This window comes from Gambusia affinis, linkage group LG19 (genome assembly GCF_019740435.1).
Source record: "Gambusia affinis linkage group LG19, SWU_Gaff_1.0, whole genome shotgun sequence".
Classification (NCBI taxonomy): Eukaryota; Metazoa; Chordata; class Actinopteri; order Cyprinodontiformes; family Poeciliidae; genus Gambusia; species Gambusia affinis.
The window spans coordinates 11,705,905-11,720,731 of record NC_057886.1 but is presented as its reverse complement, the minus strand read 5'-3'; the positions used below and the strand labels follow the sequence as shown (position 1 = coordinate 11,720,731).

The following is a 14,827-nucleotide window of genomic DNA, read 5'->3' as shown; positions in this document are numbered from 1 at the left end:
GTGGAAGGGTTAATATGGTCCAGCCAAAGACCAGACCTTAATTCAAAAATTTAAAACTGATGTTTACAGAACCCCATTAAGTTTAGTCCAGGCTACTTCACAAAGAACAATGGACAAAAATGAGTCTACATGTTGAAATCTGGTGGAGAAATAAAGTATAAAAAGGAGACTCTTCTCACTGATGTTTTTATATGTGAAGACTCCATATGTTGTACATCTTCTTTCAAGTATGACACAAAAGCATTCAGTATTAAACCCACAAGATCATTTTATTCATTTCATCTCTACAGTTTTACTGAATATAATATGTACAGATATCAGATGGGGGATTCTGTGGTATGAGAGGAGACATAAAACTTAAAGCACCTCGTCATTCGGACAAAATACATTCAGTTGTTGGTTACTTGTTTGTTTAATATATATTAATCAAAGTATTGATCACATAAGTGGAAGGATATATCTTTTTGTTTTTTTATGTTCCAAGGCAGTCAAGAAACCAGTGTGCACAGTTAATGCAAAAGAGGAAAATAGCATAACAATAACAAAGAGCTTTAACTTTCATCGACCCGTTACTTCAGTCGAAGTTGGCGACAGGTTGCTTTTAGTCGCGTTCTTACGGGTGACTGAGGAACAGTGGGTGAGAATATCCTGGGCCCGGGGTCTCGGGGGAATCTTGGGGGGCCGGGGCCCCTTGTAGAGGTTCGGGTCGGAGACGCTGGGTACCAGAGTTCCCTCAGGGTTGCTCGTTGGGCTGAGGCAGTTGGACACCGTGGGCTGTGCCGTGCGGCAGAATCGCAGCTGTTGGTCGTTGGCGCCGTAGCTCCGGTTGAGGGATGAGCCGGCGGACATGGAGAGGGCATCATCGCTGAAGCTGTCGCTTTCAAAGCTGTCCACCGACTCTGCTCTGAGGATCTGACGGTTCTGCTCCTGCTCTTCGTCACTCTGCGCCAGGATGACTGGAAGAGGGGCTTGCACTGGAGATGTTGGGGAGATGGGGTGGTTATTTGCTGGAGCAGGGAGGCTCACTGCAGGCTGAGCGTAAGGTTCCTCGGACAACTGATTCAGAGACTGGGACCTGTGGATGCTTTCTGTTGGGATGAGGCTGGTGGAGATGGCACTGGGGTTAGGATGCTGGGGCAGGTTGCCATAGGAACGGCGATGGTGTAAGGTAGAGGAGGGGGGCAGGAGAGAAGAGGAGTTTTGGACATTACTCTGAGACGTCATCTGAACCCGAGGGTACATGTAGGGCTGCAGGTTCAGAGACGGGACGTAGCCCATTTTTCCTTTGTGTCTGTCAAATAAAAGAGGACATGAAGATGTTAACTATAACAGTTACTGAGCTAACACCAGTCAGAAAAACAAAGTGTACTACAAGCATGTTTATACAAAACGTTGAAAGCCAGTGTGCATTTCTATGCAACCCTAATTTATCTGATGCCCCTGAATAAAAACTAGTGCACCCAAATTGCCCTCAGAGGTCAATATTTTGTGGAACCACCTTTCAAGCCAATTACAACTGCACATCTTTTAGCTCTGGACTTCGACTGGGCCTTATTGTCACACGGTTAGGCATTGATGATTTCATTCCCTGGATTGCTATGAATTCAGCTCATTCCTTCTTTTCATCAACTCTGATCAATTTTCCTGTCCTCTCTGATGCAAAGCGTCCACACACCACGAGACAGCTGCCAACACGTTCCACAACGGGGGTGTTTTTTAGAGTGATGTGCAACGTTTTGCTTATAGGCCCAAAACTAAAACAGTTTGAGATGTCGGAAGCTTTGGATATAGTTTGTTTTATAACTTAAACGTTCTTTAAACCTAATACAAGTTTATCCCTGACCTGTGAGGTGTGTTTGTTGATCTTCACAATGCTTTATGTGCACTGATATACTCTGACCAACTTCAAATGCTTTCATAGAGCAATCACAAACATTATGGATCCCATATAAAAGTAATTAACGACATCTCCATCCCTTGTAAAAGGATTAAATGTTACCTTATGAGCCACCAGCCATTATCCGTTGTCCGCAGGACCTCGACCACTTCACCAATGTTCACGCTTACTTCATCCACTATGTTGGAATTGTAGCTCTTGACAACCGTGTAGAGCATCCCTATGGGAGGCATAAAGAGTTTTAGGAATAACCTCCTCTAACTCATCACCTCATGTCAGAATGTTGATTTCTGTGCGTACACCTTTTGATGGTGTACCATGCACTTCCTCTTCATCCTCCTCATCGTCTAGGTTCTCCAGGTAGGGTGCAGGAAACCAGGCCATCCTCTTCTCCTCGTTCTCTACAAGCCACCACCCTGCACACACATTCACAGGATCCCCGATTGGATTGGGGATGTACTAAACATTTCTCGAGTTATGCTTTGCTCACCTGCTTTGTCTTTGATAAGAACGTCAAGCATCTCATTCACAGCTACTTTGAAAGGTTTGTTTTTGATGTCTTTGGTCTCATATAGGGCTATACATCTGTAGGTCTCTGTGACAAATGGCTGGGTCACATTACCGCTGCTGTCCTGTCTCCCATAGCTCCTGATCTCGTCCTCGGAGGGCATGATGATGATGCTAAGGTGAATACACAAAGCTATTTTTCATCTGCAGACATTCAGTTTGTTGTGCAGTCAGAAATCAAAACTTTTAGTTGCCTTTTCATCCGGAAATGGGAATTAAGCAATGCATACTTATGAACTTCTGAGACAGGATGCACAAACTATGTGAAAATGTCGGATTTATGTTGTATTTAAGCCCCGATAACTAATAGAAGTAGCAATATTTTTCTTTTACTTTATTTTTAAAATGTTTTTTCTATGTTGTTAGTCTTCTCATCTCATTGCATGCATTCTAACAGCTCCGATTGTTGTAGAGGTTGTTGCAGAAGAAACTCCTACCTGTTTTTGGTAAACTCTGGTTTTAGCTCTTTCTCATTTGGTTGCAAGAACTTTGCCAGGTCAGCAGACTGTGAGACATGTTGATCACAGCTCAGGAGTTCATTACAGTATTTCTGCAAATACTTAAGGTGCGCCAGTGATTTATTAGGCCCCTTGCCTTGGCTCTTCTGCTTCACTTTGTTGCCTAAACAACAAAAATATATATATTTATTTAATTGCAACCATATCCAGCTAGACATTTATTATTTATTGTTTAATCTCACCCACTTGGAAATTTAGGGAGGATTCTGTCAGATTTTTTCATTTTACTTCCAGAGGAAAACTTCTTCTTCAGCTGTTTCTATAAGAGAGCCAAAAATGAAATAAGTCTTTTAGCACAAGCTCAGGGAGTAAATAGTGCAGCTTTTAATACTTACATGCATTTCTCTGAAATCTTCAAAGCTTCTGTAAACTACAATTTCATTCTGATCCGACCAAAGCACAGATGTTATGTGCATCTGAAAGAAGATACACCATATTCTTAAGGAAGAAAATTCCTCTACAATTAATTCCTACAGACAAAGGCACCATCGCTCATTACTTTGTTCTTCTCCTTGTGAAGGACTCCGGTTAGACGGATGCTGATTGGAAAACGCTCAGACGCCATGACAACCGGACGGCTGGACAGGAGATTATGTGCAATAGATGCCTCTCAGCCGCATTCAGGAATGTGCAGGAGGCGTCCTGCAGGTGAATTTATATTTCCTCTGACACCCACGGGCGTGGCTGGACCGCTCACGAAACGTCTGCATAAAGGGAATTTCTGCAGTGTTCCAAAGCCAGCATGGTTGACAATGAGAAATGTGAAGAAACAATCAGGTTGGCTTATTAGGAGCTAAGATGCTGGGTTGGGGGCCTCATGGTATGAGAACATATTTGGTTTTTGTTTACAGTTTTGCTCGGAACGCAGTTTATTTATCTTGGATCTGAGTTGGATGAAACCAAAAGTAGAACTGACGAAAGAATGAAGCCTCAGCTACTATAAACACAGAAACACTGTAATTATTTTTCCACACCCATATGTGCCCTTACAGGAAGAGAATGGCTCAAATAATTTCCTGAAATAAAGTGTCTAAAAAACAGATTTTCTTTATGCCAGTTAGGATAACGAAGACAGCTTTTTTTTACAGTTTGGCAGCTACGGAAGCTATACAAAGAACATACGCAAAATAACCAATTAGCCTATGTCCCACATATCTCTCATGTCCTTTTAAATAAATACATTTCAGAATGAATCACTGAGAAAATAAAGCATGTATAAAAGCCTGGATAAAAATCTGTTCCTCAGTTTCATTTTGTACAAATTACTTTCCATATAATTTAATTAAGCCCCTGCTTCTGCTGTCCTCCAAAAAACAGACGTGCGTGCCTCGTGTTGGGAATTCAATCTGAAAATTTAGGAATAAAATATTCCATATAGCTAGAATAATACAAACCAATGAAGAAGTGAAACGAATTCAGAGTATTATGATACCAACATTCTGGTTCTAGAACAGGAGCTTCATAGCAAGTATGAAGGTATTCCTAGTGCAAAACTATTTGCGCCAAGTTCACATCCAACACTTTCCGGTTCGTGAATGACTTAAACTTTGGTTGTTTCTTGATTGACTTTGTGGCTGCTGCCATCTAGCGGCAGAATTTCAGCACCTGGGAATAAAACTGAATTTAATGAAAATGCTGTATTTGGACAGCATCAAAGCATCCAGAGCACATATAAAGAGCAGATTTTATGTAAAGATTCATGGATGTCAAGGAGATGGAATGGAAGAACATGGGTGGCATGATTATAAGAACCATTTATATGATGCCATCAGAGAAAAGGAGTATTGTCCTGTCTATATAACAGCTGTTATTCTTTACATATCACAATTAATTTTTAGGATTCATTCATTGCCAATATTCCAGAAAATATACAAAATTCAAAAGGTAATAACCCGGGGTTCCCTACAAGAAGTAATGAGTCTATTTTTATGTTAGGAAACAGAAGGAACATCACGTACAAACATTTATATCAAATATTTTATTCAACTTCAACGTTCACAAAGCTCAACGCTTTCGTCAAATTAGAAACTCTCTTTGAGATACTCTCCTAAACATTTGCTTGTTTACATTGCACTTTGTTTTGTCCCATGGTTAATAATAAATAAAATGAATATTAAAAAATGAAACATTTTCTGATTGTGTTTATGCATTTCATTGCACTGCTTTAAAGGAAACTTTAATTGCTTTAACCTAGCTGTAAAATTGTAGGCCACCAGCCCAAATGAAATTTGGCTTTTACATCATCCCGGTTCAGGAAAACTTCAAGGATCCCAACGAGACGATGAAGAGATATTTTCCAAACATTTGCACTAAATCATCCTGGAAAACTGTATCTTTAAGGAGAAAAACTTTACAAGTGTAAGGCAACAGATTTTTTGAAAAATAACATATTAGGGTTTTGTTCCTACTTGTCACTTCCTTACTACTTTCACCTTTAAAAAAAAAAAAAAAAAAAACCTCTAAAATTCTCAAAGGACAAGTCACCAAATGTTTTCTTGTCCTTCCCCCAAAACCTCGAAAACTCTATTTTTGGGTCTGGGATTTCAGAAACATCTTATTTGACAAATCATTAATGCCTTGTCGCATACATAAAGCAGCAGTCTGAATTATAATAAATTAAACATTTAAGAGGCAAGAGAAAATCTTTCCACTCAAGTTCTTTGGCTTGCATAGAAAACCATGGGAGGAAACCATGATTATCGCCGACCCGTTCTGATCCAGCTGGTACCCGTTCAGCTGGTTCACTTCAACTAAACATTCTCTTATCAAAATTATTCATCATCTTGCATAAAATAAACCCTCTTTGTTATAACAGAATCCTTTAGCCATAAACTACCAATAAATCACTATGTGTTATTAAACATATCTTCTATTAAATATAAGATTTTCTTTGTTGAACATAATTAGCCTTTTCCTTCACAATCCTTCACTAAAAGTGCAACGTGTCTCCATAATCAAGAATCTATTGTGATCTACTGTGATGTTCAATAACACGTAGCGCAAAAAACACTTGATGGCAAAGAATAATAACAATAATAAAAAAGCCAAACAAGAAACAAATCGTGTTTTTTTTTTCTCGTCAGCAGCTCAGTCTGGACTGTTCTTGCCTCATCGATCTTTCGTCCAGCTCGTCTTCAATTTGTGCTTTCCTATTTGCAAATCAGGAAATGAGCACCTGGCCACTTGTTAGCTTCCTCCAAGAGAGGAAAACTGGGTGTCCATCGGTGTTGTGGCGTCATGTTCCAGTAAACTCCAGGGCGGTACTAATCGTATCTTGACGAAGAGTTTTTTCATATCACCGAAATTCATAAATAGGCATACTATGCTCCTGAACATGATTCAGACTTAGTGATTGGTACCTGCAGGAAATGAAATATAAAAACTCACATTTATAACTGTACCCCCCCCAAAAAAAGGTATTTTTTTTTTTTGGTGAGAATTTCACTTTTATTACCACTCTGAGCTCCTGTGGTAATAGTAGCCCTCAATGGTGGCTGTGGACTTCTGGAAACAGATGTAGTAGAAGCCAGCGAAGGAGGCGCCGCTGATGTCTTTGATCGTGTGGTCTGGAACAAGAAACTGCTCCTGGAAGACCAACAGCAGCTGAAGCCAAAGCATAGTTCGAACAAGTAGGAGAAACTGTGAGGTAAAATCTGCTCACCTTCCACCTCATGAAGATGTAATCACTGTTTTCCAACGCCTTGTAGTCAAAGTTGTCCGAGTTAAAGGTTTTGCCATGCTTGTAAAAAGCCTGAAACTTCCCCTTTTAAGAGAATAGGAAGTATGGGGATCAATAATAGGTACAAATACATTTTCAAACTTATACTCTTTAAAAATATATAATCTGAAATGTAAACTTGACTCCAAAATTTAGGTAAAAGATGCCAAATATTGATGCTCATTTGCTTTTCACTCATCTAATGTTTAATACAGGGCACAAAAAAATTCAAATTATTTTTAGGTGAAGTACAAATTTGGTTCAAAAGAATGAAATTGTGGACCAATATTTCTTTAGTAAAACCGTAAAAGATGACGGAAAAAAAAAAAACAAAAAAGAAAAAAAAAAAACTGGACAGACATACCCAGTGCTTTCTGTCCACATCCTCGTCTGCATCCCACTTCCGGGTCAAAAAAGGCCGCCTGCGACTGATTATTTCACCAACAAAGAACGTTGTGAGAGTGGGAAACTCCTACAAAATATAAAAGGACAAGAAAAAAAAGGTTCATGTTGCTAATAAACTGCAGGGTTCAAACACATATTTTTCAGACAGTCCAGACTCTTATAAAATCATATTTGCATAGTTTTCCATTATCTTTTATTCAAACTTAAAGTGTAAATAACCATAATAATTAAAAAAAACAAGACAATAAGCTTAAGGTAGATAGCTGAACAGAGATCAAGCTTTACATATCAAGTCTGAAAAATCACAGACCGAAAGGAATGGATTAATGATTATGCAAAACAATAAGAAATGATATCAGTGAGCATCTTTACAAGGTCTTTTGCTTTCGTTCTAAAGTTTATGCGCACATTTTGCACTGAAATATATTCATCTCTGGGACAATGTTTATTACCAACATGCCATCATGGAGATGATACGCTGAACCTTCCAGCCTTCAAGTGAATGAAAAATACTCTTCTTCAGAAAGGAGAAATATTTGTTTTCATATAACAAACATTCAAATTTTACCATTATTCATTAACATGACTGCTCGTCTTCCACACACCAACCTTACTTTCCGAGTTGTGGGCCTTTTACTTCTTTATTTAAGTTTATTTGATAGGGACAGGCACACATCGACATAGACAAACCGAACAGAACAGCAGTCCCATGTTGGTGTCATAGTGCTTATAGCAACAGCTAATTCGCAGCACTTGACCCTAAATAGGCTTTTAAACAGTACAACTTAAAACTAGTAAAAATGGAAGTAATATTCATTTTAAATAGGAGAACATTATGTTGACAACATATACACAATCATGCATATAAAACAGTGAGACATAAAACATTAAGTATGGATACAGTTCTGTTTTTGACATAACCGGTTTTATTTTGCTTTTCTGAACATACTAAACCTGGTTACAGACTTTAAATTGACAGGAAGTGAGTTCCAAACTGCAGGTCCTCTCACAGACAGAGCAAAAGGGGTTCTACATGTTGCATAACTTAACACATATCAGGCAGAAAATATCTCACTTTGACCAATCTCACCTTCTCTAGATTCAGCCTGTCTGTAGCAAGAATTAACAAGTCTGTGTTCAGCCTGTGGAAGCATAAAGGTCAGTCTTACTACACCTGACCTAGTTTGCATAGCTTACCTCAGTCAGGCCTTTGATCTTCAGGTATCCACACAAATATGAGTCGTCCATCGTCACATGCTGTCCAATGCAAACAGATTATGGAACATTCAGTAATGTCTCACGGGGTTGACATAAAAAGTGCAAATGCATGATGTAAAAATGGCAGCAGTAGGTATTGAGACAAGGATTTACCCTTATAAACACAGAATCTAGTACGCATTATGTTATATATTTGAAAATCTGCTCTCCTTTCTATTCAATAAACATCTGCCGTTGGCATATTACAAAAAAAAGTATAGTTGTTTTTTTTTTGTGGAAAAAAGTATCTACTTTTAAGACAGCTGTCAAAAATGTATTATTAGTCTACTTTCAAAACAAAAATATAAACAATTAAAAAAATTAAAAACATGAATCAAGCTAAATTTAGAATAAAAAAAAACAACAATATTTATCAAAATACCTGCAGAACAACTTCGACATCATACGAGTTCCCTTTGCTCCTCTGATAACCCTTATACTGCGCGCCGCTGTAGAGCAGAGAGGTGGCCACCCCGGGTTGTTGGGTGTTGATAGGCGCAGGAGGAACAAGACAGGCCGAGGATGGACAGGCCGCGCCGGCTAGACAGTGGCACTCTGCTCGTACAGGCATGATGAGCGCTAAGGAAACACTGTCAGCAACCGTCATTAACGTCAACAAGGAGCACGCCACAACCGGAGACAAAAAACGGGACTGACAGAAGTTTTATCACCGTAAAAATAACAGTGAGGTTGATCAAAAGTATTAGCTTTCATTAGACTGCCGGACTGAATAAATGTTGCGAGTCTTCCTATATTCGCTCGGCTTCCTTGAATTTTATTGGCTAAGAACCAAACGTCTGGTTGCAGCACGATTCTTATTGGATGATGTACCAATATGCATTCTGGGAATTGTATGTTAGACGCTTTCTACCTTTTGATTCATAATAGTAGCAAAAAATATATATATCTATAAACATTTGAAATTTCCTTACAGAGAAGAAGAGAGCGTGTCAGAATAAATAGGATATAAATTAATGGATGGATGAAAATAGCTTTGAACTATTAGGTTGTGTTGTGACAGTTTCTTTTACTTTTTTATGCTAAATATACTGCAAAAATACATATATTTTTGAAAGGGCTAAAATAAGTTTTATTTAAAAAATTGAGATTAGTAGTTTTTTTGTTGTTGTTTTGAAGAGCAATAATTTATCTACAGTTGCTCGTCTCATCTTTTTACTTTTTAAAACTTTTTCTTTTTATGGGACAACTTCACATTTCAATGTAGCTCATTGAAATGTGCAGAAATGTTCTGTGACACACTAACAGCTTTTCAAAATAGAAAAAGTTTGGTCAGATTTGATCAAATATAATTTTAAAGTTTAGCAGCAGGTTCTCAGTTGAATTTAGCTCTGGGCTTTGACTGAGCCCTTCTAACACATAAATATTCATTGTTACAAACAATTCAAAATCATGATGTGATTTATTTCCTAATGTTCTCTGCCTAACCTTCACAGAATTGAATTGCTACTAAAATTAAATTACACTGATGTGGTAAGGTGTAATTTTATTTAGTAGGATCAGAGTACAGGGAGCTGAATATGCATTTTACATTTTCAGTTTATTATTTTTGTAATTTTTAATAAAATCAATCATAGAAATATGAAATTTCTGTATCTATCCATCGGCATATGTATATTTTACATAAAACATGGAAAAGTAAATATATGTATACATATTATCTGCTAAATATTGTAATAGTGCAGACACTGTCAGTGAAATATAGCAAAGTTTCATTCCAACTCCTCCACAGTTTTCATTAAAAAGTCATAAAATCGGTAGATGTCTGAGATGCGCACACGGTTCCTCTTTTCCTCCTCTTCCTGAATCTGCAATAGTGCATAAAGATGGGGGTTGCGGATGGGTTGTCATTTCAGTTGAACATACATTTGTGTGTTTACTACAAAGTTCTTTACTTCTTTGATGAGAGCTTCTTTCGAGTCATTAACTTGTGTATCCATCTGATTTTCTGTGTCATTGATGGTCTCCGGGGGCTCATCTTGATCAGGCGAATCATTGCCTGTAGACAACTACATGTAATGACATTTTCAGTCTCAGCAGCAATTTCGGTTGCATTCCAATAATAAGCACGTTTTGGACCACACTCTTTGACATCTCTGGTAAACATGTGAAAAAACCTTAAAATGAATTTTAAACCATAATAGCTGTACAAAAATAAAGTCTCTGGAGGTACAATTGGTCCCTTTAAAATAAATCTAGCTGAGGCAAATGCTTCTTATCATACTTTACTTTTCAGGTTAATAAGAGTTTTCACAGACTGCTAAGTATTAATTAGTGACTATTTGTATATAGACATTGCAAACAGCCCCATTTTTTTTTTGCCGCGGGACAATGGGACGTACACTTTGTGTGTTTTAATCACATGAAAGGAAGATCAGTATTTTCTGCAAAAAACAATTTTAAGCTAGGTTGAATGTGAATCAAGGAATGAATATTTGAAAAAGTGTGGGGATTTGGTTTTCCATCCTCACCACTTCAAATCCCAACTCATGACAAAAAAAAAATCCATTGTTAAGTAAGGTGAAAGATCTATCATGCTGTGGGTCTGTTTCTCTTCCAAATGTCAGCCTCGTTAGAACGCATAGCATCATGAAGTCTCAAAATACATTAAAAAAATAAAAAATCTGGTGCCTTTTCAAAAGAGGTTGTGCATGCTGCTCCTCAGACACTTCTAGAACCAGCAGACAACCTAATATTGGTAATATTGGGTCTTTTATCAGGATAATGCTAAAATATGTGGCCTGATCTAAAATATGCCATCAAATGCCATTTATTTATTTCTAAATAAACATAGAAATGGTTCACCATACACAAAGTCAACCTACATGTCCCTCTCACTCACCTGGTATAAAAACCTGTAATCACTGTCTTTGAGACTGCTCTCAATGTGAGTAGAATAATTTGTTGCACTATTGATTTGGTTAAAAATCAATATTTTCTAAACGTAGCATAATTCACCTCTTGAGTAGCAAAGAAGAAAAGTGTGTATGCACTGCAGATTATCACAAAACGTTACCCACCATGTCTGAGATGAAGTTGTCTAGCAGAATGATGTTGTCCTACCATAAAAAGAAACAACAGCGCGGATGTAAATGAAAGATTTTCCTATTACCAAGTGATAGAAAAAAATTCAAACACAATCTCATGAAGACTTACATCCAGATTTTTGACAAACTCAAACTCCATACCCATTAGATTTTTAAACAGGTTGGAGGTTAAATTTCTTAAGTCGATGATTTTGAGACGGTGTAGCTCGGGGTCTTGTATGTTCTTTATATCTTTTATCCTCTAGAACATTTGAAACTTGTTAGATGACAATAAAAAAGAACAAGACAGCAGTGAATATGTACAAAGATTTGCTGTAAATTTGTTCTAATAAACTTAGATATCTCTAATTTTGCTAAGTTAGAGATATCTGGTCTACTTGCCACTGAGTGCTGCTCATCGAAGCTTGCAAGCATCTCCAATGACCTCTGCTGGTAGTGAGCTTCAGTTTCACTCTGGCCAACAAAGAAAGAGTTCAACTCTGTCTCCAGTTGTTTGTACTCATCTGAGTCTATAGGAAATATTTGTGAGCACAGCTGCACAATTTTGCTCTGAGATGTAAATGCAACGTTAAGAAATTTGAGGCATTTTGTCAGTTTGCGCAACTCTATGAAATAACACATCAGCAAAGAAAACAGAGGATATGTCTGTGCGGGCGGAGCTCCTGGAAGGCTGTCTGGCCTCGTTGCCTCTGCTTCGTCTGCTGACATAACTGGCGCAGCACTGTCCACAACTGTATCCTGTTATAGGAAAGAGCTTAAATCAGACAACATAATACAAGAAATAAAATGTGCACATTTGCAAAAACTGCCTGATAAAATATTATCATCGGCATACTTCGTCTATTTTTTCCTGAGCGTTCTGTGACTCAAGGAACTTCTTAAGCTCAAATTTGTACTGGACGGCAGCCTCCTCTCGCTGTAATTGCACAAGACAGAAATGTCTCACTTCCAGTGTGACGCATTAATATGGGACCACATACCTGGATAAACTGATGCTTTAAATAGAAACGTTATGCAAAACTGATGTAAAAGATAGAAAGATCAAAAAAGATGCGCATGAATATAGACTTACCATCTTTGGGGTAATTAAAATGTTGTCTAAGAGGGTCACATTTGGAATAAAGGCAGCAACATAAAGCGAGTGATCGTCCTTCTCAGTGAAAGGATTTCCACCGATGGAGAGTTTGAACAAGTTTTTAAATCTCATGAGGTAGTGCACCTTTAATAAAATAAGATGAAGATGAATAAACAACATGTACACAAAGTCGTGCGGTGCAAACGTTCCATAATTTTACGTATAATTGCAGTCATTTGGATAAAGAAAATAATCTTACACATTCCTTTTGTGTGATTTGGTTTTTTGAAATGAAGAAGTGAGTAAGGTTCTCAAGTGTATCCATGTTCTTGATGACAGAGATTTTGTTGAAGGCCAAATTCAGCAATTCAAGCTTTCGCAGGGAGTCCAAACCCTCAATGTTCTCGATCTTGTTAAATGACAGATCTGCAAACACATTTGAAAGAAACATCAATAACGTGTGAGCGTACAGAGCCTTGTGAAAGCCATCATATTCCTCGACAAGTTAAACTCGCAACTTTGAATATATTTTATTTGGGTTTTTCTTTTTTACTTCTTATGATAGACTAACACAAAGCAGTGCATGGTTGTGAAATTAAAAGAAAAGGAACATATGAGTAAACATAGAAAAGAGAATTGACCAAGGTGTAAATCAATTTCAATAGCTGAGGATCTGATCAGTGAAGTTCTCAGATGTTTGTTTATGAAGACTAATGAATAAACAGCAACATGGAGACCAAGAAACACACCAGAGGGGTCAGGCAAAAAACTGCTAAATCAAGGAGAAAAACTATAGGCAATATATAAAAGACTTGGTAATGAACTATAAAGCTATCCAGAAGCAGAACAGCATCCTTAAACATACAGTCAAAGTTAAAAAGGAAAGGAGCCACATGTTAGAAAGGCCCTTAGTTAAAGAATAAATTCAGTTTCTAGTTATGTGAAACTGTTAAAGAAGTACCCCAAACAGCAAAATAATATACTGTAAAGTACAGGCTTAAAGGACATGAAAAAATTTTGGATTTTTATTTGGGGAAAAAAATTAATAACTTTGTATCCTTCACATTTTTATCATGTTTCATAATTATGCACCACTTTGTGTTAGTCTACAATATAAAACCCCAATAAAATACAGTTATGTGTAATGTATATGGCTGTAACATGACCAAATGTAAAAAAAAAAATAAAAATAAAATAAAAAAAAGTTTTAACAGGTATGAATACTTTTAAAAGTATTAATTTTTTTTTGTGTTTTTTTTTTTTTTTTTTTTTTTTTTTTTTTTTGCATTTTATCCAACACAGTATAGTAACAGACTAAAAATAAATGAAATTGTCTCTTACTAAGCCAGGTCAGATTAATCAGACGGTCCAGACCCCAGATCCTCTGTATGATATTGTTATTGAGATCCAACCTTATCAGAGATGTAAAATCATGTAGGAAATCCATCTTAACCATGTCTGGAAACAACAACAATCTGAATCAGTGCACAAAACTGGACCCAAAACTTTTGAAAAGATTGTTTTTTTGTTTTATCCTTTATACTTTTGAATTCCAGCTGTAAACGGATGTGTTCTCTGTGGTCCAGACACCCAAGATTGTAATTGTGCAGAGCGTATTTTTCTTTTGAGGTGTGTTGCTCGAGTAACATCTCCTGCAAGGTATACTCATCGTCCGACGAGCTAGATTCAGTATCCATGTTTTAGCAGTTTTCACTCTGTTGAAGGCAACAAGGTAAGTCAGAGGTTATTCTGAACTAAAACTTTGAACCATCTGAAAAATCTTAATTTTACTATAACCCTCATTATAACTACCCAAATGTGAAACGTTTTTACTTACCAATAAAAACGATTTAAAAAACTAATTAACTCTTTTTATCAATGTACAGTATACAAAAACAGCCAAAACATTTGTGTCCCGTTGTTTCGTTTGTTTAAACCCTGTTACTTAGCAACAGTTTAACGCCACAGGTAATTTCATCAAACAAATCATTATTTAACGTTATTAAATAAATGAGAAAAGCAAAATAAAGCTCAACAGTAAAGTTGACTGTGAAGCATTACCTTTACGTTAAACTTCTAAAAATGGTTGGCTTGTAACGGTGTTTCCTCAATCAACAGGTTGAGTTTCAGATCCGTTCAAGTGGATTCACGAGCCGTTAAAATGCAAACTTATTTTCTTTTAATTTATTAAAATTTAAGAAAAACTATTAAATATCTCTTATGCTGAAGCTTATCTTGCGTATTGTTTAATTCGTTAGATACTTTTAAGAAATTCAGGACTACGTAGATTTTTTTAACCATATATTTACAATTGACACGATTTTA

At 37.0% G+C, this 14,827-nt stretch overlaps 3 protein-coding genes across 7 annotated transcripts; all 3 read right to left on the bottom strand.

Annotated features, from left to right (window-relative positions):
- Positions 1–250: 250 nt before the first annotated feature.
- On the bottom strand, positions 251–4,513 carry noxo1a (NADPH oxidase organizer 1a). Of its 2 annotated transcripts, none has more exons than XM_044101191.1 (9): positions 4,377–4,513; positions 3,482–3,686; positions 3,318–3,398; positions 3,169–3,241; positions 2,902–3,085; positions 2,388–2,578; positions 2,200–2,313; positions 2,000–2,117; positions 251–1,291 (listed from the first exon to the last, which is right to left on the bottom strand). In XM_044101191.1, the coding sequence occupies exons 2-9, from the start codon at positions 3,545–3,547 to the stop codon at positions 559–561; spliced, it is 1,560 nt and encodes a 519-aa protein (XP_043957126.1). In that variant the 5' UTR covers positions 3,548–3,686; positions 4,377–4,513; the 3' UTR covers positions 251–558. The 2 variants fall into 2 exon arrangements, with proteins under 2 accessions (XP_043957126.1, XP_043957127.1); XM_044101192.1 differs by having other exon boundaries at positions 4,419–4,504.
- Positions 4,514–5,423: 910 nt separating this feature from the next.
- gid4 (GID complex subunit 4 homolog) lies at positions 5,424–9,161 on the bottom strand. Of its 2 annotated transcripts, none has more exons than XM_044101194.1 (6): positions 8,745–9,161; positions 8,303–8,362; positions 7,065–7,172; positions 6,644–6,745; positions 6,437–6,567; positions 5,424–6,341 (listed from the first exon to the last, which is right to left on the bottom strand). In XM_044101194.1, the coding sequence occupies exons 1-6, from the start codon at positions 8,967–8,969 to the stop codon at positions 6,278–6,280; spliced, it is 690 nt and encodes a 229-aa protein (XP_043957129.1). In that variant the 5' UTR covers positions 8,970–9,161; the 3' UTR covers positions 5,424–6,277. The 2 variants fall into 2 exon arrangements, with proteins under 2 accessions (XP_043957129.1, XP_043957130.1); XM_044101195.1 differs by having other exon boundaries at positions 6,437–6,561.
- Positions 9,162–9,851: 690 nt separating this feature from the next.
- drc3 (dynein regulatory complex subunit 3) lies at positions 9,852–14,754 on the bottom strand. 3 transcript variants are annotated; one of them, XM_044101189.1, is made up of 12 exons: positions 14,564–14,754; positions 14,046–14,217; positions 13,844–13,960; positions 12,762–12,928; positions 12,500–12,646; positions 12,263–12,343; positions 12,071–12,165; positions 11,809–11,983; positions 11,537–11,668; positions 11,401–11,439; positions 10,276–10,379; positions 9,852–10,188 (listed from the first exon to the last, which is right to left on the bottom strand). In XM_044101189.1, the coding sequence occupies exons 2-12, from the start codon at positions 14,197–14,199 to the stop codon at positions 10,119–10,121; spliced, it is 1,281 nt and encodes a 426-aa protein (XP_043957124.1). In that variant the 5' UTR covers positions 14,200–14,217; positions 14,564–14,754; the 3' UTR covers positions 9,852–10,118. The 3 variants fall into 3 exon arrangements, with proteins under 3 accessions (XP_043957124.1, XP_043957121.1, XP_043957122.1); XM_044101186.1 differs by having other exon boundaries at positions 10,276–10,389; positions 14,564–14,752; XM_044101187.1 differs by lacking the exon at positions 14,564–14,754 and adding an exon at positions 14,340–14,503 and having other exon boundaries at positions 10,276–10,389.
- Between the last annotated feature and the right edge of the window lie 73 nt (positions 14,755–14,827).

Bases quoted from the DNA above. Each gene is read 5' to 3' on its own strand.
- gid4 (XM_044101194.1), bottom strand. From the start codon at position 8,969: ATGACGGTTGCTGACAGTGTTTCCTTAGCGCTCATCATGCCTGTACGA. The intron at 7,173-8,302 runs GTAAGCTATGCA...TATATTTTGTAG, and splicing joins AGATCAAAGGCCTGACTGAG to GAGTTTCCCACTCTCACAAC. The intron at 6,746-7,064 runs GTATGTCTGTCC...TTCTCTTAAAAG, and splicing joins ATGTGGACAGAAAGCACTGG to GGGAAGTTTCAGGCTTTTTA.
- noxo1a (XM_044101191.1), bottom strand. From the start codon at position 3,547: ATGGCGTCTGAGCGTTTTCCAATCAGCATCCGTCTAACCGGAGTCCTT. The intron at 2,579-2,901 runs GTAGGAGTTTCT...TATTCACCTTAG, and splicing joins CCAGAGTTTACCAAAAACAG to CATCATCATCATGCCCTCCG. The intron at 1,292-1,999 runs GTAACATTTAAT...TTTATTTGACAG, and splicing joins AATGGCTGGTGGCTCATAAG to ACACAAAGGAAAAATGGGCT.
- drc3 (XM_044101186.1), bottom strand. From the start codon at position 14,199: ATGGATACTGAATCTAGCTCGTCGGACGATGAGTATACCTTGCAGGAG. The intron at 13,961-14,045 runs GTATAAAGGATA...TGTTGTTTCCAG, and splicing joins TTTACAGCTGGAATTCAAAA to ACATGGTTAAGATGGATTTC. The intron at 12,166-12,262 runs GTATGCCGATGA...TTCCTATAACAG, and splicing joins CTCAGGAAAAAATAGACGAA to GATACAGTTGTGGACAGTGC.